At 37.5% G+C, this 23,079-nt stretch overlaps 1 protein-coding gene across 1 annotated transcript in view; it reads left to right on the top strand.

Moving 5' to 3' along the window:
* Positions 1 to 358: 358 nt before the first annotated feature.
* Positions 359 to 23,079, top strand: part of LOC127432445 (PH and SEC7 domain-containing protein 3-like) — a 180,608-nt gene continuing 157,887 nt past the window's right edge. The window contains exon 1 of the mRNA XM_051683530.1: positions 359 to 877. Within this exon, the coding sequence (XP_051539490.1) occupies positions 374 to 877 (504 nt within the window). The 5' untranslated portion in view covers positions 359 to 373. The remainder of the gene's footprint in view (positions 878 to 23,079) is intronic.

Genomic DNA, 23,079 nt, shown 5'->3' with positions numbered 1-23,079 from the left:
GGAAAGAGGAGATCATCATCACTGGTAGACTTCCTTCCTCTGCGTCTAATTGCGGTCACCCTCCAGACCCCCACCAGCCCTCAGAGAGAACCTCTCATTCACCGCCTGGAGACCCTGACAACCTGAAACTGACACATCTGTTCAAGGGGGCACAGTAGAATATTACAGTACTTGGAATAATTGTTTTTAACAAATTATTTATAAAGTATTGATGATTCATTGGTGTAATTTTGGATTACTTTGCCTTTCAAGAAGAAGAACCACAAATTGGAGGTCTTACTTTTTCAGCAGATGAGCTGAGCTTGAAAGTAGGGCAGCTGTTACGGATGTAGAATTCTCTGATTTGATTTGATATCAAGGGAATTGTGAAGTCATGAGTCAGGTGAGTGTTTCTGCTTCAGAGGGAAGCTGTTCTCCATCACTGTATTCCAAACTCACTTCATCTGCTAGAGTCAGCTTCCTCCATCCCAGAACGGGGTCAGTCACAAATATCAGGATTCCAGGGAACAAACCTACACTGAGTCCGAAGCCTTGCATCCTTCCACAAGCTCCTGCCGTTTCCACCGTAACCGCTGGCAAACTGTGGCAGACGCACAGCAGCTGGGTTCATAGTACCAAGCAGAAAGAGGAAGCTGGAGCTCAGAGCAGAGCGAAACCCGACAGGAAATCCTTTCTGTTTGCTGTCATTGAGAGGACTTCAAAGCTGTATGGAGACATATATACACCTGTACTGCTTCACAGGACCACACCTGCCATTGAGGCTGCTGCTGTAACAACACATCCTGATGAGGAAGGTGGCAAAACTTCATCATTGACTGCAGAAACACAGTGCGCCATGCTGCCATCAGCCCAGCTTACACCTTCAGTTCCTGTAAAGGTATATTTGCATTTCACTTTTACACTGACTATTGGGTTATTCCGTGTCAAATCAACCAAATTTCAGTAACTTCCCATGCTGAAATTTTTTATTTTCTTAACATGTTTCCTGAAGAAACAATGTTCCTGTAGCTGAACTGGTAAATCATGGTGTTAACAACACCAAGCTCATGGATTTGATTTCCACTGAACACACAAACTGATTAAATGTATACCTTGAATGCACTTAAATGTATTGTTGGATATAAGTGCATCTGATAAATGCATAAACGAAGATACAATATCTGATGTATGCAAATGCACATTGTATGAATACATAGGATCTGTAAAAGGCTGAGTGATGTTCTGGTATGGTCTGTTATATGCATTGCCAGTTCTACCCCATTTGGCACCCTAGACGAGACCCTCCAGCACCCAGCCCTGGTTATATGCTGAATGTGAACAGTGACTCTGGTGGGATTTGGGCATGCTGGGTTATGTTTGTCTCTCCACCCAGATGGGCTGATTAGAGCTGATATCGAAATCTCTGCCATACCTCATGCTAAATAGACTAGAACCAATTTTCCTCTTCCTCTTCTATGTCTTACTTGAAGAATACATTTGGAAGAAATATATTCTTTTTGAATCTCAAGCACATAACTTGCAATGTTTAAAAACAAGTGTGTGGCGTGATTGAACGTGTTTGTGTACACAAAACATTTGAGTTACTATTATTATTATTTAGTTAGTATTCTGGACAGATAATATGAATGATGCTAGAGACATAGTTGGAGATGGATGAAAACATGTCAGCCCTAGTGTTAATTTTTAGATGTATAATATAGATGTCTGCTGTATACTCTTGTTAGTAATCAATTAGAAATGAATAATAGAATTAATAACTACAACTACCATTATTATTGATACTGTTAGTTGTTGTAACATTCACATTTATGCTCCTGAAAGATATTTCTTACTAAATCAGCAAACATCACAGAAAAAACCCATTATGGAACTCCTCAGGAGAATCCTAACTCTAACAAATGAACTGAATTTGTTGTGTGTGGTAACGGTAACATAAAAGATAAATAATTTAATCAAAACATTAAATTAAAAAAACACGAGAAGGGGAAAACACAGGCGAAAACTTGATGCATATTGCCCACAAATCTTTCCAAAACCTTCTGCAAGCTCCAATCTGATTTGCTGACTTCTATGTAATGTCTGTCAGAAATAAGTTTTGATTACAAGGTAGATGGTGTGTCAAGTCAAGTGGACTGCTGGGTTGCACAAGCATCCATGAGAGTGCACACAGTACATTGATAAATGTTATAAGTTGTAGACAGCTACGTCTGACCTGTGAACAAGCAAAGTATTTCTTTTTTAACATCATTATAGTGTTTGGTGCATAAGAAGTACATTTCAATAAAGATTTCTTTTCAAATAAATAATAAATAAATCAGTAATTTTCAATATGTTTCTTCAACACTCAATGAGTAACACTGTGTAACAGTATAACATTATTTTAAATGTATAATATTATAAATAAATATATCAATAATAAATATTATTGTATATTAATACAAAATAATATGTATATACATGTAAATATATTATAATTATATTATTATTCACAATAGAATTACATAACAATATAAAATTCTAAATATAATTATTTAAACAAATATATATTAAATAAATACATTCTAAATATAATAATATTCATATAATCTCTCTCTCTCTATATATATGTGTGTGTGTGTGTGTGTGTGTGTGTGTGTGTGTGTGTGTGTGTGTGTGTGTGTGTGTGCATTTTCTATTTCATTACTAAATAATCATTATATCATATAATAATATTATCTTACTGTTATCACAGAAAATCTCTGGATGTGGTCTTGTGGATTTTATATCTGGACTTAAAACAGTGTCCTGCATATGTCAAGAAATATGACGGTTAACACACACACACACACACACGCACACACACTTGTTTTTCTGTTATTGTGGCGACTCTCCATAGACTTCCATGCATTTTATGGATTTTATACAGATCTAACGATCATTTCTATTCCCTAACCCTAACCCTACCCCTAAACTTAACCCTCACAGAAAACTTTTAGCATTTTTACATTTTCCAAAGAACATCGTTTAGTATGTTTAATAAGCCATTTCCCACAATGTAGGTGATCACTGGTTTTACTATTCCCCCGCCCCCCCCCCACACACACAGGACTGTACCAACTGACACGAGACTGAGGGATATGAAAACACAACACAGACCGCCGCTGCGCTCCTATGAGCTGAAGTAATTCACAGCGATGCTTCACATCCACATTTAATTGATTGTTTGTGATTTTACATTACTATATCGGTGAGTTTACTATTTGTTTTGTTGTTTTATTCAGTATTTTGAGGGATTTTCCTGTAACTCGATGCACGCGCTTTCACTTCTGCTCTATTCACTGTTTATGCGTCTCACATTCACTTTCAATCAAACACACTTTATACGCGGTTATATCTGTGTCTGACACACAACATTCAACTCTTTAAACATATTCACTGTGTTCATGTGTGTGGAGATGCAATGCTGGTTCACGTGAATAGAAGTGAAGCTAACAGACTTTAGCACACGCGGAGATAACAGTGAAAACAGAGATATAAATGAGAATAAAAGACCGATGATGATGATGATGATGATGATGATGATGATGTAGGACAGGGTTCAAAGACTTTCACTGTTTTCTGCTCATATCTTCATAGAGGTTGGAGCTTGAGCTTTGTGGAAACGCTGCTGTTTGCCAGCTAGCTATATGAAGGATGATTTGATATTAATATTAATCTGTGATGATGCATGATGACTTGTGTTTGGCCGTAATGTATGTTATAATAGGGTTATAAGAGTGTTATAATGATGTATTAAACTCAGTAGAGCTATAGTAACAGTGCTAAGTGAGAGTTACCATAGACTAACATCACCATTCATCCTTTGTGTTCATTGTGGTTTGGTTTGATCAAACCAACCAATCAGCTGTTTGATTCATTGAGTTTTAATCATGTAGTTATAACACTATTGTCTTTTTAGCCTATTTTTTATTTTATTTTTTATTTTTTTCAAAACCTGTCAAAAAAGGTCTTGGTCGTATCTTACTCCAAATTCAAGAAACAAATAAGAATTGATATTTTGAATATAGAAAATGAAGCATATTTTAGGGCGATTAAGATATTTTTCACTGTGACATTGTTTATATGGCAGTTACACATATTTTAGCCCCCAATTTTCACTACCACAATGTGAAAAAAGCTGTTCAGTATGATATTCTCATAATCCTGAAATCATATTTAAATGGTAAAGGACTTATACATCATAGTAGTACTTCCTTGGTGTACCGCCTTATATATATAATTGATTTGGGGTTAAATATGACCAGGACATTTTCTTGACATGTTTCGTGAGAATCACCCTATTAAGATTTAGTTTTTTTGTTTTTTTGCATTGATTGTTTGACACAGACATTTCTTGAAAATGTTCTGAGATTAGATTCATGCTTATACCAATGCACCATGGTATTAGCATCTGATAAGGTACCACCATCACTTTTTGTCAGGGTCTGTAACTAAGATATTGGGGAAGTTTTGCTGTGTCAGAGAAATTGTTGGTTTGTTGGATAATTTCCTTGCCAATTGCTTGCAGTACGGTCTCACATGTCCTGCATTTATTGACACAGTTATTTTTCAATTAGCAGATGCTTGCTTGGCCACAAGCAACTGAAAGTACACTTATAAGACAGCAGTCTTTGTGGAGAAGCCTGAGGTTAATGTCTTGCTCAAGGACACAATGGTGATAGAGGAATGCAGTAACTCTCCAATTTATCAATATTTCCAGGGTTTGAACTTACAACCTTTGGGTTACTAGCCCTGATCTTTAAAGGCGCATCATTTGCATCATCAACTGTGCATCACAGTTTAATGTGCAGCAACGACTATAAGTATGACATTCATGGGTTTACCTCCCCCCAAAAGTTTAGGTGGCACCCCCCCACATTGCAAGTAAATCACTCACATATGCGACCAAAAATCGCACTATGCAGTATGGGTGTAAATCGGACGTTTCATCACGATACAGTCTTGAATCGATTCTCTTGGCCTGATCCGATATTTGCTGATACTTCAAAGTCTGCCGCGATACAATTCGATTCGGGGGCCTGCGATCGATATTCTGATATTATGTGCCTATTTTACACAATCAATAAAAAATTTCTTTGCCCTCAAATGCAACCCAAATATAACTTGATTATTTTATTCAGCTCTCTGTATCCACATTGGGACATCCACAATAAAATAAGGTACTTCAGATGTTGAAAAAAATTATACAGATGAATAATATAAAAAATAAAGTCACACACAAGTGATCATCACTCGTTTGATGACAGCTTATTTTTCAGTTTAATTCAATTCAAAGTACTTACTTTGACTTGTTTCCAACTATCCGTGCTATCCGTGGTTTTCTTGGTTACAACTTCCACAGTTGTAATGAAAAATTCTGTTACAGTTAACTGGGATGAATGTTAGTAAGGGTGTTGATGTGTCAAGTCTTATAACTGATGCTGGAGCTGAGCAGGTGATTTCTCTTTCCTTCATTAGTGCTGTTCAGAATGACAGCGTTGTCAAGACGTTTCGCATGATGGTTGAACTTCTCCTTGATATTTTAAAATAGCAAATTCTCATGTAAAATTTAAATGGGTCACATGCACAACGATATCGATGGAAGCCCGAATTAATCACGCATGTGCGCTGCTCTGCGTTTGTCACGAGAGCTCACATTTTAAGGAGCGCCCGGTTGATGCGCTCGCACGGATCCTGTCAATGGAGCTGGCATTTTGTGGGAAGCCCTGTTGACGCGTGCGCATGTCGCACGGATAGCAAAGCACAATTTGTCTTCAAAGACTGTGTCCCACATGAAAAGCATATTTAGGGCTCATAAAGTCAAATGAATGTAATAAGGTCGGAAATGCGTCCGTACGTGGCTGACACGAGAGTCTTATAAGAAAGGTACATCTTAAAAAATGTCTGTATCGGTATTTACACGTTATAACATTGTATCGTTGGTCACTGGATCGATGCATCATTACACCCCTGCAATGCAACTAAAAATGTCTCTTTTTATCCTTTTTGTTCTTTACAGTCAGTTGTTGTTAATCGTTCATAACATCTATTGGGTTTTAAAGCTGCCGTAACTGTTAATTAACTGTAAACTTGTTATGATTTCTTCACTGATAAATCCACCACACGCAAATTAATTGCTTATTTTCACTTATTTTGGTGAGGTAAGTGGCTTATTTTGGGCTTGTTTTTCCAGACCAGGTTATTTGTTTCTCTTGTGAGATCTGGCAACACTGCAATTGGTATTTCACTCAACCCTTAGTGTAGAGTACTGTCATTTTAAAAATAACATTATTAACCGTTCTTTTATTTTGTTCTAACCGGTAACCTTTTGGAAAGGAGGCTGTGGAACTTCTGAACTGGAACAACATATACAGTTTTTGCTCAGAACGAACCGAAATTAAAAACATTTCTTTTTTAGTCCCTGTGTAGGATTACATCCTAAATAGAGTATACTTTAAAGCAGGGCAGGTTATTGATACAGATTTCCTGATTTGATTCGATTCCGATTCACAAGCTCTTGTTTTGATTAGATTATGTTTTCAATTTGATATCAATTCATATAGATACATTTCAGTTAGGCCTATAATGTCCCTTTTGCTCACATATGAAAGAATTTATTTTCCAACTAATGCTGTTAATTATACAGGGGACTAACTAGGTACAACATTATGATATTTTATTAATTTTTCATCATTTTGGTCACATTTTGGCTTTTTAAAAACGAACAAATCCATGTATTCAATCAATGCTAACATATTACATATATTATTTTTTGTTACATGTTTATTGTTTAATTGCTTAATTCATACTATTTACAAGTAGGGATGGGCATTTTTAGAGTAGTTGAGTAGTCGATCAGCTTCCGAGTTTACTTTGCATTTTTTCCACCATAAAAGTAGATCCTCATCCGTTGGTTTGATTGACTCCAAAAAATCAGAATCAGAATGAGCTTTATTGCCAAGTATGCTTACACATACAAGGAATTTGTCTTGGTGACAGAAGCTTCCAGTGTACAAACAATACAAAAACAATACAAAAACAGCAGCAAGACATAGATAATAATAAAAAAATTAAAAATAATTATACACATACGTACAGACACGTACAGGGTTGTGCAAATCTAATACAATCTGTTATGTACAGTGTAAATACAAATCTGTTATGTACAGCGCAAATGTTTTTTTTTTTTTCAGAGGAAAGAAATGGCAGAAGAGGTTGGATATAATAAATATAATAAATATAAAAAAGACTAAACTGTGTATTGCACATAGTTATTGCTCAATGGGGCAATTTAACTGTTCATGAGATGGATAGCCTGAGGGAAAAAACTGTTCCTGTGCTTGACGGTTCTGGTGCTCAGAGCTCTGAAGCGTCGTCCAGAAGGCAACAGTTCAGAAAGGTAGTGGGCAGGGTGAGTGGGGTCCAGAGTGATTTTTCCAGCCTTTTTCCTCACTCTGGAAGTGTATAGTTCTTGAAGGGGGGGCAGCGGGCAACCAATAATCCTCTCAGCAGTCCGAACTGTCCTTTGTAGTCTTCTGATGTCTGATTTTGTAGCTGAACAAAACCAGACAGTTACTGAAGTGAAGAGGACAGACTCAATGACTGCTGAGTAGAACTGTATCAGCAGCGCCTGTGGCGGGTTGAATTTCCTCAGCTGGCGAAGGAGGTACAACCTCTGCTGGGCCTTTTTCACAATGGAGTCAATGAGTGTCTCCCACTTCAGGTCCTGTGAGATGGTAGTGCCCAGGAACCTGAATGACTCCACTGCTGCCACAGTGCTGTTTAGAATGGTGAGGGGGACAGTGTTGGGGTGTTCCTCCTAAAGTCCACAATCATCTCTACCATTTTGAGCAAGTTCAGCTCAAGGTTGTTTTGACTGCACCAGACAGCCAGCTGTTCAACCTCCCTTCTGTATGCAGACTCATCGTCATCTCGGATGAGGCCACTGACAGTGGTGTCATCTGCAAACTTCAGGAGCTTGACAGAGGGGTCCTTGGCCATGCAGTCATTGGTGTAGAGGGAGAAGAGTAGTGGGGAGAGCACACATCCCTGGGGGGCACCAGTGCTGATTGTACAGGTGCTAGAAGTGAGTTTCCCCTGTCTCACAAGCTGCTGCCTGTCCGTCAGAAAGCTGGTAACCCACTGATAGATAGACATGGGAACAGAAAGTTGGTGTAATTTATAGCTGGGATGATGGTGTTGAAAGCCGAACTGAAGTCCACAAAAAGGATCCTTGCATATGTCCCTGGTCTGTCCAGATGTTGCAGAATATGATGCAATCCTATGTTGACTGCATCATCCACAGACCTGTTTGCTCAATAAGCAAATTGAAGGGGATCTAGAAAGGGTCCAGTGATGTTCTTCAGGTGGACCAACACCAGTGTCTCAAATGATTTCATGACCACAGACATCAGGGCGACAGGTCTGTAGTCATTAAGTCCTGTGATTTTTGGTTTCTTTGGAACAGGAATAATGATTGAGCATTTGAAGCAGCATGGGACTTCACACTGCTCCAGTGATCTATTGAAGATCTGTGTGAAGATGGGGGCCAGCAGGTTAGCACAGGATCGAAGACACGCTGGTGAGACGCCATCTGGGCCTGAAGCCTTCCTCGACTTTTGTTTCCGAAAGACGCGTCTCACAACATTTTCACAGATCTTAAGTGCAGTTTGAGTAGCAGGAGGGGGAGGAGGGGGGTTGCAAGAGGTGTTGGTGTTTGTGTGAAGTGAAGGTCAGAGTGGGTGTGGGGTGTGAGATTGGGCCTTTCAAATATGCAGTAGAACACATTTAGGTCATCAGCCAATTGTTGGTTCCCTACAGGGTTGGGGGTAGGAGTCCTGTAATTTGTGAGTTGTTTCATGCCACTCCACACTGATGCAGGGTCGTTAGCTGAAAACTTGTTTTTCAGCTTTGCAGAGTATCTTCTTTTAGCCACTCTGATTTCCTTGTTCAGTGTGTTCCTGGCCTGATTGTACAAGACTTTATCCCCACCCCTGTAAGCATCCTCTTTGGCCTGACAAAGCTGCCTGTGTTCCGCTGTAAACCACAGTTTGTCATTGTTGAACTTTAAATAAGTCCTAGTAAGAATGCACATATCTTCACAGAAACTGATATATGATGTAACAGTATCTGTGAGCTCATCCAGGTCTGTGGCTGCAGCCTCAAAAACACTTTAATCAGTGCAGTCAAAGCCGGCTTGTAGTTCCCGTTCTGCTTCATTGGTCCAACTCTTTACAGTCCTTACTACTGGCTTGGTTGATTTTAATTTCTGCCTGTAGTTTGGAAGAAGATGAGACAGACAGTGATCAGAGAGTCCCAAAGCTGCTCTAGGGACAGAGCGATATGCATCCTTTATTGTTGTGTAGCAATGATCCAGTATATTTCTGTCTCTGGTGGGGCATGTAATGTGCTGTTTGTATTTGGGCATTTCATGTGTGAGATTTGCTTTGTTAAAATCCCCAAGAATAATAATAACCGAGTCCGGGTATTGTTGTTCCGTGTCTGTGATTTGATCAGCCAGCTGTTGCAGCGTTGTGTTCAAACACGCGTTTGGTGCGATATACATACTCACCAGAATAAATGAGGAAAACTCCCGTGGTAAGTAGAAAGGCTTACAGTTAATAAAGAGCGCTTCCAAATTAGGACAGCACATCCTCTTTAACGTTGTTACATCTGTACACCAACTTTCATTGATATAAAAGCATGTTCCACCGCCTCTCGTCTTCCCCGTTAACTCCGCGATGCGATCCACTCTGAACAGCTGAAAGCCCGGCAGATGAAACGCGCTGTCCGGAATGGCTTCACTCAGCCAGGTTTCTGTGAAGCACAAGGCAGCAGAGGTTGAAAAGTCCTTGTTTGTGCGGGTGAGGAGATGTAGTTCATCCGTTTTGTTAGGAAGAGAGCGGAGATTCGGTAAGTGAATACTCGGCAGCGCTGTTCGAAATCTGCGCTGACGAATTAAAAGAGGGAATTAAAAGAGACATTATTAAATGACAAATGTGTCGCGTGGATCTCGTGTTTGGACACACAATACACAAAACGAGTAAAACTAAAAATGTACATCTCAACATGCAGTGAAAGGATCTCGCTGCTGAACTTCTTTACCACTATACTACTCAATCACTGCTGAGAGAAATCTCTACATTTACCAGACAGTTACCAAATAAATGTTAGCCGCATAGCATGACATTTGGTTGCAAATGCGAGTAATTTCCTCTCATTGTATTATAGGCTTGTACATAGAGTTAAAGATCGATCTTAGGATATAAGAATTGATATCGAGATTGTTCAATTGAAGGTCACGATGCATCGGAAAATCAATATTTTTACCCATCCCTTCTTTAAAGATACTGTAGCTTTCCCTCTGGAATTTTTGTAAACAAACAAGTTCTTTTTCACATTCATTCTTGAGGTTGATCAAACATGTGGAAAGCCTTTCCTACCCCATTAATGGTATGAAATGTGTATTGTGATTAATATCAATTAAAAAAATAAAAATGTGTGATAATATTTTTGTCCATCTCCCAGCCCTAGGATGTGGTAATGGTTACAATGGTTGCTATGCTACTGCTAGTTACCAGTAGAATCACAGTGGTAATCCTGGATTCCCTACACATGAATTTCCAAAACGTAGGCTGGCAGGGGAAGAGTAGTTTATATTCATAGGGAAGCAATACCTTATTCATTAATATTTATCATTAAAGTGCTACTTGGTTGGTCGGAGAAACTATAATAACCCAATCCCTAAACCTAAGACTAACCAACCAGGTAGCCCTCATAAAAATGAACAGAGACTATTTAGCAGAGACGGAGCACTTCTGTTAAGGCAAGGCAAGTTTATTTATATAGCACATTTCATACACAATGGCAATTCAACATGTTTTACATAAAAATGATAAAGAAAATACAAGATATATAAAAAATACATTTTAAAACCAGTTAAGAACAAGAAATACGAATAAAAAGAACTAAAATACATTAAAAAAAGTAAAAATTTATAAAAATGAATAAAAAAGAATAAATGCACAGCTAAACAGATGTGTTTTCAGTCTGGACTTGAATGTGTATAACTATTTCTGGAAGCTGGTTCCAGCTGCGGGTGGCATAATAGCTAAATGCTGTCTCACCTTGTTTTGAGCGAACCCTCTGTATGTCTAACTGCTTTGATCCTAATGATCTAAGAGGTCTATTAGGTTTATATTCAACAAGTATATCTGCAGTGTATTTAGGTCCTAGGCCATTGAGTGATTTATAAACGAGTAATAGTACCTTAAAATAAATTCTAAATGTAACTGGAAGCCAATGTAAAGACCTGAGGACTGGAGTAATATGCTCAGATTTTTTGGTTTGGGTGAGAATCCTGGCAGCAGTATTCTGAATGAGCTGCAGGTGTCTAATGGTATTTTTGGGAAGGCCGGTGAGGAGTCCATTGCAGTAGTCCACCCAACTGGGGATAAATGCATGAACAAGTTTCTCTAAGTCTTGAGTGGATAAAAAACATCTAATTCTCACTATATTTTTTAGTTGATAGTAGGCTGATGTGGTTATTGCTTAGTTTTTTTTGTCTATAGACCCTTGGAGTCAAGGTATGTGTTCATCTTGGGAATTTCACCTTTGTTGCTAAATACAGTGACCTCTATCTTGTCATTGTTTAAGTAAGTTTTGGTACAGCCAACTGTTATTTTCATCAATGCACTGGCACAGAGAGTCTGTGGGGCAGTAGTCACTCAGCAATAGGACTAGATAGATCTGGGTGTTGTCTGCATAGCTGTGGTATGCAGTTTGGTTCTTTTTCATAATTTGGCCTAGTGGGAGCATATACAGGTTGTACAGGAGCGGTGCAAGAATTGAGCCTTTTGAGACTCCACACATCATGGATGTCCACTCAGATTCATAGTTGCCTATGTTCACATAGTAACCCCTCCCTTCTAGATATGACCTGAGCCAGCTGAGGACTGTCCCAGAGAGCCTTACACAGTTTTCCAGTCTGTCTATTAGAATGTTGTGGTCAACAGTGTCAAAAGCAGCACTAAGATCCAGTAATACCTGCACTGACATTTTTGCCTGAACCAGTGTTTAATCGAATATCATTAAGGATCTTTATGAGTGCCATCTCTGTGCTATGATGCTTTCGGAAACCAGATTGGAAATTGTTCAAGTAGCCTTTTGAGTTTAAAGAATGTATTCAGCTGATTGAAAACAAATTTCTCAAGGAGCTTGCCTATGAAAGAAAGGAAGATTTGAAATTGGTCTGTAGTTGTTTAAAATGAGATTGTTCTTTTTTAGAAGGGGCTTAACAACTGCAGTTTTTTGGGACTTCAGAAAAGTGCCTATTTAAATGAATGGGAGAAATTGGAACGGCCAGTGGTTAATGAAAAGGAAGTCCCACCTCACAGGTAAAAGAGCCAGTCAGTTTTTAGATAGAGAGATTGCCTGTCAATCATCTTGAGAACGCACATGCACATTAGCGGAACCAGCCTGAAACATTACGCTTTTTAGCGCGATCAGAGCGAAAGAAGCACAGTTGATGATACTGTTGTTATCAGATTTTACTGCTTATTTAAAATTATTTTTTTTATGGTAATCTTGACCAACCATTTAGGAGATTTCAGTCTTTCCCCATCCAAATAGTTAGGAGTTTTATTTTTATGCTGCATGTTAACATAGAAAATTAGCTGCTCAGACTGCTTGGGAGCGTTCCAAAAAAGGGACTTTGATTTGAAATACTTCACCTGCCTTCTTATATTTTGGAAATTCGCTAGCCGCATATAGGGCCGCAACTAATGATTATTTTAATAATCGACTAATCTAACAATTATTAGAATGACTATTCAACTATTCAGTGATTATTGCAACGATTAATCATTAGCTCTTAACTGATTATTCAGCTTGTGCCCCCACTTAAATGGTTGTATTAAACATGCTTACTAACAATAAAGAGGACAAAATCATCTTTTAAAAATACCTCTAAATGACATTCACTGAATTAATTCAGTAAAGAAATTCACTGCAAAAAATCGTATAGTTATCAAGTGTTTTTGTCATTTTTGAAAATTGTTTTCCATTTTAAATTGTCTAAAAATCCTTAAAACAAGTTACATTTACTTGAGAAGTAACATATAAGATATTTAGACTTGCTTTAAGAGTTTGTATCTTAAATATAAGTGTATTTTGTATATAAGTGTATTTTTCATTTGGTTATACTTCTGCGAGTGCAGTAAAGATCAGATATACTTATATTCAAGATCTATTCTCTAAAAGTCTGAATATCTTATATGCTACTTCTCAGGTGAATGCATCTTTTTTTAAAGGATTTTTAGATATTTTAAAATATTTGTATTTTTAATATTATATTCAACATTCTCAGATAACAATGTTTTCTTCTGCAGTATAGCTGCTAAAGTAAATGTATGTCTTAAATGAGTTTTAGATATTTATATTGGAAAACAAGTCAAAACAAAAACAAATCAAAAACTTATGTTGTTTCAGTGTGTAATGGGGCGAAGACTACCCTCTCTCACCTTTTTGTTCACTTCAATCCATCTTTAACTCACAAAAAAACTCTCTCTCTCTTATTAATAAAGCTGCATATTGCAAATTTTCTTCACGATAATAAACACACAATGACACATATATTATGATTCAATAAGTCATGAGCCATCACGTTATAATGTAGCTGCAGCAAGCAGACGCGCTCGAGGGATGAGCGTCCCCACGACAGAGTGTTCATCAGCTGGATGAAGTTTCGATCTCTCCCTCTGAGATCTTGACATTCACACAACTCATAGAAGAGGCGCTGACTGCACAGAGAAATGCCAGTTTCGGAGTTTGTAGTTATTTACATGATCTGCTTCTGTATTATTTGAACTTTAATAAAGCTTTAACGCATTAAATATAATTGCATTAAAGATGCAACGCCGGGGTTTTCTTCAGCAGAGCAGCAATTCCAGCTCCACTTATTCCACAACGAGAGTGCTTCTGTATTTACTTATTTTGTATTTTTGCATTATAATTCCCTCATACTTTGCGATCTACATCACCTGAAGCTGTGTGGAAAGTTTAGAGTGCATCTGGACTGTGAGTGGTGTAATTCTTCCTCTCCTCAGTCAGGCGTGAACTGCAGTGAACTGCAGTGCAGTGACGTTATAGTTTCAGCCTGAGCCACATATCTAGCTGCCATTCAATCTGCCGTTGTCACAGGACCCGATTCCTTTGGCACAGGTGTGATGAGGCAAAATAGTTGAAAAACATACATTATTTGTTGCAATTCCATTTGGTGCTGGAGTTGCAGAAATTACATACTTCATCTTTAACCACAAAGCTGCAGCTAATCAGTTATGTGTTTGTTAGAACAGCTGTAAGAATTGTGTTTTAAATCAGACTCAGCTATTTTGTGCAGTATTTAGTCATGTGTGGACGTTTGATGTTCCTGCAGTTATATAAGTTGGCAGACATGTGTATCAGAGCTGTGGCTGTATGGGACTCAATCTTTGGCACTGTGTCGATTCTCTCCGCAAATGTTTCCACATCGGTATTGTATGAGTATTTTAACTCAAGATTTGTATTGGACTCTGACAACATTCATTGACTGATCACTGCAGCTTTGTGCTTTTTCTTTTGAAATGTGGCATGATTTTAACTGTGCAATCTTACAGCCAGGCAAAAGAATCACATTGAGTCTTTAATGTCATACATTCATTCATATAAAGTCTGCATCTTCACATACTTCAACATGTTCTAGTCATGCTGAAGTATGTGGCTGGAATCATATTCTTATGTTCTCATGTTCACAAGGCAGTTTCAAAGGGAGGAGTGCAGGTGATTATAGTAAAAATAGATTGTTCACTGTCAAAATGGGAAAACGCAGATTGTCTGATTTACTAAATCATATTATTTTTGATCTATGCAACAAATTGAATTTCTCCTCTAAACTTGTTTTCTTTGCTTTCGATTAATGTAATTCTTTAAAATGTGCATTCTTCTAGATCCAATTATGTTGGGTGAACATGAACCAATCAAGTATGTTCAACAACAGCACATCGTTATTTTTTAACATTTTGTCACAATACAATTTTTCATTGTATTCAGTCTACTTTATTTTTTAAATTTTACTCAATCCATTTGTTTTGGGACTACATGGATAATTTTTGTTAACATAACTGAAACTGGGCAGGAGATTTGTAGTTCCCAGCATGCTTTGCATGGGACTTAATGGGGAGTAAAAATGTTGAAATTAAGTGTTATGTTATGTATTTCTGAGCAAGATGAGAAAAGAAACTCAACACTTGATAGTGTTTAATGTTTTTATTTTGAGATTTAGAACTGATTCTCTTACCCTGGTAACAGAGTAATTATTTCTTAACATTTAGCATGCTATTTTATACAATTGCTAGCTAAAAGTTAGCTAACTAGCTAATAACGTTATTGTATAAATCAGTAATGTGACTAAAATGTTTTGTAAAATGAAAGAAATAATTAAATTTTTAAGAAATACAGAAATTTATTTGAGACTACTTAATTTGGTAATTTCATAACTCTAACCTGTTACATTGAAATTATATGAACAAATGAAGTTTTATGACAAAGAATTGATAAACTAAACCAAGGAGAAAAAATTATGTTGATGTAACTTTATTGGTTCATGTGGAACCAATGAACATGACAATCATGTAAATTCAATACATCTTATTTCAGTGTTGTTTGGTTTAATTCAGTACAATGTTTTACGTTGTTTGTACAAAATGAATGCTGTCTGACCATAACCTTCTACAATGCATGTAAATCATTCACATATAAAGCCAAATTTTGCAATATGCGACTAAAAATGTCTGTGATTCTCTATTGGCTGGTAAATGTTCAGGCCCCAAATTCTTGCAGGTGGTATAGCTGCCCATTCGTCTTGGCAAAATGCCTCCAGGTCATGCAAAATCATTGGTCATCTTGCATGAACTGCACGTTTGAGATCTCCCCAGACTGGCTCAATGATCTTAAGGTCAGGAGACTGTGATGGCCACTCCAGAACCTTCACCTTTTTCTGCTGTAACCACTGGAGGGTCAACTTGGCCTTGTGCTTAGGGTCATTGTCGTGCTGGAAAGTCCAAGAGCGTCCCATGCGCAGCTTTCGTGCAGAAGAATGCAAATTGTCTGTCAGTATTTTCTGATAACATGCTGCATTCATCTTGCCATCAATTGTCACAAGATTCCCCATGCCTTTAGAGCTCACACACCCCCAAAACATCAGTGAGCCACCACCATGCTTCACAGCGGGGATGGTATTCTTTTCACTATAGGCCTTGTTGACCCCTCTCCAAACATAGTCCTTATGGTTGTGACCATATTACAAATTACAGTGTGCCAGAAGCTGTGAGGCTTGTCAAGGTGTTGTCAGGCATATTGTAACCGGGCTTTTTTGTGGCATTGGCACAGTAAAGGCTTCTTTCTGGCAACTCGACCATGCAGCTAATTTTTGTTCAAGTATTGTCGTATTGTGATCCCGAACAATTCTTCTGGCAGTTGTGGCTGAAATCTTTCTTGGTCTACCTGACCTTGGCTTGGTAAGAGATCCCCGAATTTTCCACTTCTTAATAAGTGATTGAACTGTACTGACTGGCATTTTCAAGGCTTTGTATATCTTTTTATATCCTTTTCCATCTTTATAAAGTTCCATTACCTTGTTATGCAGGTCTTTTGATAGTTTTTTTTTCTGCTCCCCATGGCTCAGTATCTAGCCTGCTCAGTGCATCCACGTGAGAGCTAACAAACTCATTGACTATTTATACACAGACACTAATTGCAATTTAAAAAGCCACAGGTGTGGGAAATTAACCTTTAATTGCCATTTAAACCTGTGTGTGTAATCTTGTGTGTCTGTAACAAGGCCAAACATTCAAGGGTATGTAAACTTTTGATCAGGGCCATTTGGGTGATTATGATTAAAAAAGGAGCCAAACAACTATGTGATAATAAATGGCTTCATATGATCACTATCCTTAAATAAAAGACAGTTTTTTTTGCATGATCAGTCATATTTTCAAAATCAATGCCAAAATGTCACAATTTCTGCCAGGGTATGCAAACTTTTGAGCACAACTGTGTATATATATATATATATATATATATATATATATATATATATATATATATATATACACACACACCGATCAGCCACAACATTTAAACCACCTGCTTAATATTGTGTAGGTCCCCCTCATGTTGCCAAAACAGCGCCAACCTACATCTCAGAATAGCATTCAGAGATGATATTCTTTTCACCACAATTGTACAGAGTGGTTATCTGAGTTACCATAGACTTTGTCAGTTTGAACCTGTCTGGCCATTTTATGTTGACCTCTCTCATCAACAAGGTGTTTTCGTCCACATAACTGCTGCTCACTGGATGTTTTTTTGTTTTTGGCACCATTCTGAGTAAATTCTAGAGACTGTTGTTTGTGAAAATCCCAGGAGATCAGCAGTTACAGAAATACTCAAACCAGCCCATCTGCCGCAAACAATCATGCCATGCTCCAAATTACTGAGATTCATTTTTTTCCCCATTCTGATGGTTGATGTGAACATTAACTGAAACTCCTGACCCGTATCTGCATGATTTTATGCACTGCACTGCTGCCACACGATTGGCTGATTAGATAATCGCATGGGTGATTGTTGGTGCCAGACGGGCTGGTTTGAGTATTTGTAGGGAAATGTGCCGGTTTAATTTGTCCAGAGCTCCGAAGGTCCAAATATCACATACATCAAGCACTAGGAAGTGTAATCTAGCTTGAAATCATGATCTTGCTTAGCAACTACAATGGTCTGTTCTCACCCAAAACCGATTGGATCTCTTCTGAAGATATGGATTAAACCTCTGGAGTCGTGTGGATTACTTTTATGATGCCTTTATATGATATTTGGACCTTCAGAGTTCTGGTCACCATTCACGTGCATTGTATGGACCTACAGAGCTGAAATATTCTTCTAAAAATCTTCAATTGTGTTCTGCTGAAGAAAGAAAGTCATACACATCTGGGATGGCATGAGGGTGAGTAAATGATGAAGAATTTTCATTTTTGAGTGAACTAACCCTTTTAATGATTTTAAATTCCTGTAGGATGTTGTAACATTTTAAATGAAGTGTAAAACATGAGCTGTTATCTGCTGTAGCTCGTAAACATGGTCAGAAATAACACGTTCTGTGAGAATAATTATTGTGTTAGGAGACTGACATGCTGTCTGCGTGTCTTAAATAGCATGTTTGACCCTGAGGGCAAAACCTCAGACTGCTCTCTGCTGTGAGGGATCAGGATGGGTTCATTTGTGTGGTTGTTCCCGGTCTGTACAGATCCATTTTCAGAATGTCCTGTCTTAAAGTAATCAGAGCATATTTTGTTGTAAAACTGCCCTGGTTGCTCAGCTGAAGAGTGTACAGTATCTGTACTATTTCCTGTCTTTACCAAAGGCCAGAAATGAAGCTGGGCAGATAGAAATTGTAACCTCAATATTTTGTTGTTTGAAATGCTTTTGTTTTCATTTTATTTTGCTGTCTTCGTACTCAAATATGCTCATGTTTCCATGTTTTATAGAGGTGGTGTGACAGAATCTTCCTGATGCATCCTGGTCTCATAGAATCACGTTACTATACATATATTTTTGCAAAATCATTTTTACATGGCTCGTTGAACGTATCGCGGCAGTTTCCTGGTGAAATGTACACTGGAAAAAAATGCTTTGAATTAACATGATTTAACCATGTACATTGGTTCCGCATGAATCCATTAAGTTACATGAACATATTTTTTTCCTCTTGATTTAGCTTATATATTCTTTGTCAGAAAACAAAATTTGTTAACGTAATTCCAACATAATGGAGTAAAGTTCATTTTAAATGACCCAGTTAAGCAGACTAAAAGTGACTTTATATGTGCCCCAATATGATTAATTGCTTCAGTTTTACATACTATTTTTGTGTCACATTATTGATTTATGTTATAAGGATATGCTAGTAAGCCAATTTAAAGCTAAGAATAGCATATATTAGCTTGCTAAATGTTAAGTAGTAATTGCTCCTTTAGTAACGCAACATACAGCAAGTTGTTTGTGTACCCGTCCTCAACCTAAGCAAAAGCTGCTCTCTTCACTACAGTGGTAACCTAGTGTAACAGAATCGATTCTGAATGTCAAAATAACAACATTAAACACTATTTTATCTCCCCCTTTCCTCATCTTGCTCAAAAATGCATACAATTTAAATTTCAACATTTTTACTCTCTGCATTAACGTAGGATGGCAGGTGAACACTGCCCAATCAGATAGTGCTTTTTTTGTGAGTATTAGTGAGCATTCCGCTGTCATCTTGGCCTTATTTTTTGAAGCGCATTTTCAACCCTCTACGGGCGAAAGAATTGTCCATTGTCTACACTGTAAACCCGAATAAGTCAGCAGAACTCAAAACATTTTAGGTATTCAGTTAAAAATCTTAAGTTTTGAAGATTTTGATTTTGTACTACTCATGCTTGTTGATTTTTTTCTTAACTTGAAAGATTGAGTAAGCTAACTCAAGCATTTTTTTTTATTTGTATTTTTCCCCCTTTTCTCCCTAATTTGGAATGCCCAATTCCCAATGTGCTTTTTTTTGTTTTTTAAGTCCTCGTGGTCACGTAGTGATTCGCCTCAATCCGAGTGGCAGAGGACGAATCCCAGTTGCCTCCACGTCTGAGACCGCCAACCCGCGCATCTTATCACGTGGCTTTTTGAGCGCGTTGCCACGGAGACATAGCGCGTGTTGAGGCTTCACGCCATCCACTGCGGCATCCACGCTCAACTCACCATGCACCCCACCGAGAACGAACCATATTATAGCGACCATGAGGAGGTTATCCCATGTGACTCTACCCTCCCTAGCAACTGGGCCAATTTGGTTGCTTAGGAAGCCTGGCTGGAGTCACTCAGCACGCCCTGGGATTCGAGCTAGCGAACTAGCGAACTCCAGGGGTGGTAGCCAGCGTATTTTACCACTGAGCTACCCAGGACCCCTAACTCAAGCATTTTAATGGTACTTAACTTTAAATGTAACTCTTTGGCTGAACTTAAAATCACCATGTAGGCTCAACTTGATTATGTCAAGTAGAAGAAACCTAGCTAGCGCTAGCTAAAACAAGCTAGTTCAGTGAATGTTAGCATGCTGAATGCATGCTAATTGGATAAACCATGCTTTGATTAGCATAGCCATTCCTCAACAAGTATCAATATACTGTAGAACGATCTAATATGGTACCTGCCCTCAAGCTAATCTGAAGTTCCATCATTCACTATAATGGTAACCCCCCAAAAACTCTGACATGACAGAAACTCTTCTAAACCACACAACAAAACAAAACATTAAACACTAACAAGTATCTCCCTTTAAATTCATCCTGCACAAAGACACACTATATAACACTTAATTTGAACATTTAGGGGCCGTTTACACGACAACGTTTTCAACTAAAAACTGAAAACTTTTTATGCGTTTTGGCTGTTTGTTTACATGACAACAGCGTTTTGGGGCCTGAAAACACAAACTTTTGAAAACGGGTTTCAAAGTGAAAGTTTTTGAAAACGATGCCGTTATCGTCTCCGTGTAAACATACAAAAACGCGAATGTGTGAAAATGATGACGTCATGCGCATGCGTATTACGTGTTATATAAAGAATGATGGATTGATAGGCATCAATTTGAGATGTATAATTATCAATATGAATACTGGTGTCTGTGCAAATAACAATAATCAATAATTTATTCATTTGGAGTGTTTTGTATGGAGTGTGAACATTGTACAGTAGGCAGAACCTGCAATTTGAAAATCTTGAAATTAATGTATGGATTCAGATGGGAAAAATGTATTTGTATTTATTTACTTAATTTTATTTGATGTACCTTTACCCTGCAATTCATTCGCCCACCGCTTATGTATATAGCCTATAGACAGAGATGTGATGCCATGTACAGTATTCAGTTATATGCTTAGAATATGAAAATAATGTTAGATCCAGTGTACACAAGACCTCTCTCTCCATCAGAAGATTTCCATATATCAGAGTTCTGTCTGATATCCAAAACCAGTCAACATCAACAGCTATATTAAGTTATGTTAACTTACTCTCCTACCAGCCCAAGAGTCAGCAGGGGGAATAAAGAAGAAGGCAGGAGATGAAGTGATGGTAAAAATGAGCAGAGTTTATTGAATAATCTTGAGAGTTCAGTCTATATATACAAACTCTTCAGTTTGTGCTGCTCAAGATTTTGAGTTTATTGACGCTTCTCCAGCAAAGTAATTGTAGTAATAAAGCAACCTCATCGTCTGTCCAGACAAAATTGCTCGATGCTTTCGCCATCTTCATTGTTTGTATTCACCGCTCTGTGGAAGAATGCATATGTGCGTAGGCACGTAGTGTTTCTTTACAAAGTGACATCGCCAACTACTGGCCTGGCATGCATAATACAGCGTTTTTAGTCGTTTTCGCGGATCCGTGTGAACGGGGATCGTTTTGACAACGTTGTTGTCTGTACGCGAACCTTTTCAAAAATGCAAAGGAAGGACTTTTCCGTTTTTATTACATTGTTGTCATGTAAACGTACCCTTACTCTCCCTGTCGAGTGCCATGCAGAGCATGCTGGGAAATAAAAATCCCCTTTCCAGTTTCAGTTAAATTTAAGTTGCTGTAAATTTACAGAGACAAGTTCATTAAACTCAAAACATTAAACAATTCAGGATACTTAAAAGGTGTCAGTTTTGTGAACTCAAAAGAAAGAGAAAGTTCTAAGTACTCATCAAGGTTAATTTATTTGAACTAATTTGTATGATTTAATTATTTTGAGCATTAGAGTTTACAGTGTAGTAAATGTTTGTTTTTACACACCAGACTTTTGGCGACATATAAGTGTAATGCAACTGAGAACTGAAAAAGATATTAAGCAAACCTAGAAGGCGGCATCTTCACATATAGATATATAGTTATCGTATATATGACTTCACGCAATATAGTATGCAAGATTGTACATTTTATTTTATATTTCGCTTTTAATCATTTTAATCACATTTCAGCTGGTGTATTTCACATTCTATTAATTTATATGATGTCAACAAATTGCATTTTTAATAATGATAGAAATTTCATACACATTTTTAAAAAAATATTCTCAAGGCTGGAGCCTAATAATGAAAATAGAATTACACATAACAATTATTTAATAATTGTATTAATACAAATAATTATCTTAGTGCTGATTCAGACAGAACCGCACACTTACATAAAGAGGTTTGAAATCTGTCATAGTGTCTGTGAATTGTTGAAGTGAGTCGCGGGATTGCGCACACTTCACAACCAATAGAGATGGGCAAGCACTGCGATCTGAGACGAACCATCAAAAACGACGAATTTGAGTCATGTAGTGTGTGCTGGGCTTAACAAACAGACTGCACTCAAACTTTGTTTTGTAGTTCATTTAGTCGTGTTGTTGCAGTCAGGAATGGCATCATCAAAATGTTTGCATGCTGAATTCTGATTGTTCTTTTCTTTCTCGCATAGGGTTGCACAATTAATCAAATAAATAATCAAGATTACAATTACAGAGTCAATGTACGTCTACTCACGATGGTTCAAATTTTCTATTTATTTAGTGTTTTTGCAGTGATTGAGCAATTTAGTAATCAATGACAAATCTGTTGCTGGCTTCTGTATATAATTTATTCAAAATCTGAATAACAGTTTTGTATTTCAGGCTGCTAAGAAGGCCAATGCAAAGTTGCATAGTAGTAAAAAAAGAAAAAGAAAAAAAAAGAACCTGCTATAAAGTAATTTGGAAACCATTCACAAGTTGTTTTAGATGTGTTGGCTATATAAGAAAGATGACATGCAGTTGATCCACCCAAAATAAGTATTTTAAAGTAAATTGTATTAATTGAAATTGATCTCAGTTACAATATCAAGGGAAATCAAAATCAATTCATTTTTTTGTCATTATCATGCAGCCTTATTCTTGCATCTTTTTCACCATTTAAAGGACCTTTTACATTGTAAACA

This window comes from Myxocyprinus asiaticus, chromosome 42, assembly GCF_019703515.2.
Source record: "Myxocyprinus asiaticus isolate MX2 ecotype Aquarium Trade chromosome 42, UBuf_Myxa_2, whole genome shotgun sequence".
Classification (NCBI taxonomy): Eukaryota; Metazoa; Chordata; class Actinopteri; order Cypriniformes; family Catostomidae; genus Myxocyprinus; species Myxocyprinus asiaticus.
The sequence above is the reverse complement of the archived record's forward strand: the minus strand, read 5'-3'. Positions and strand labels throughout refer to the sequence as shown.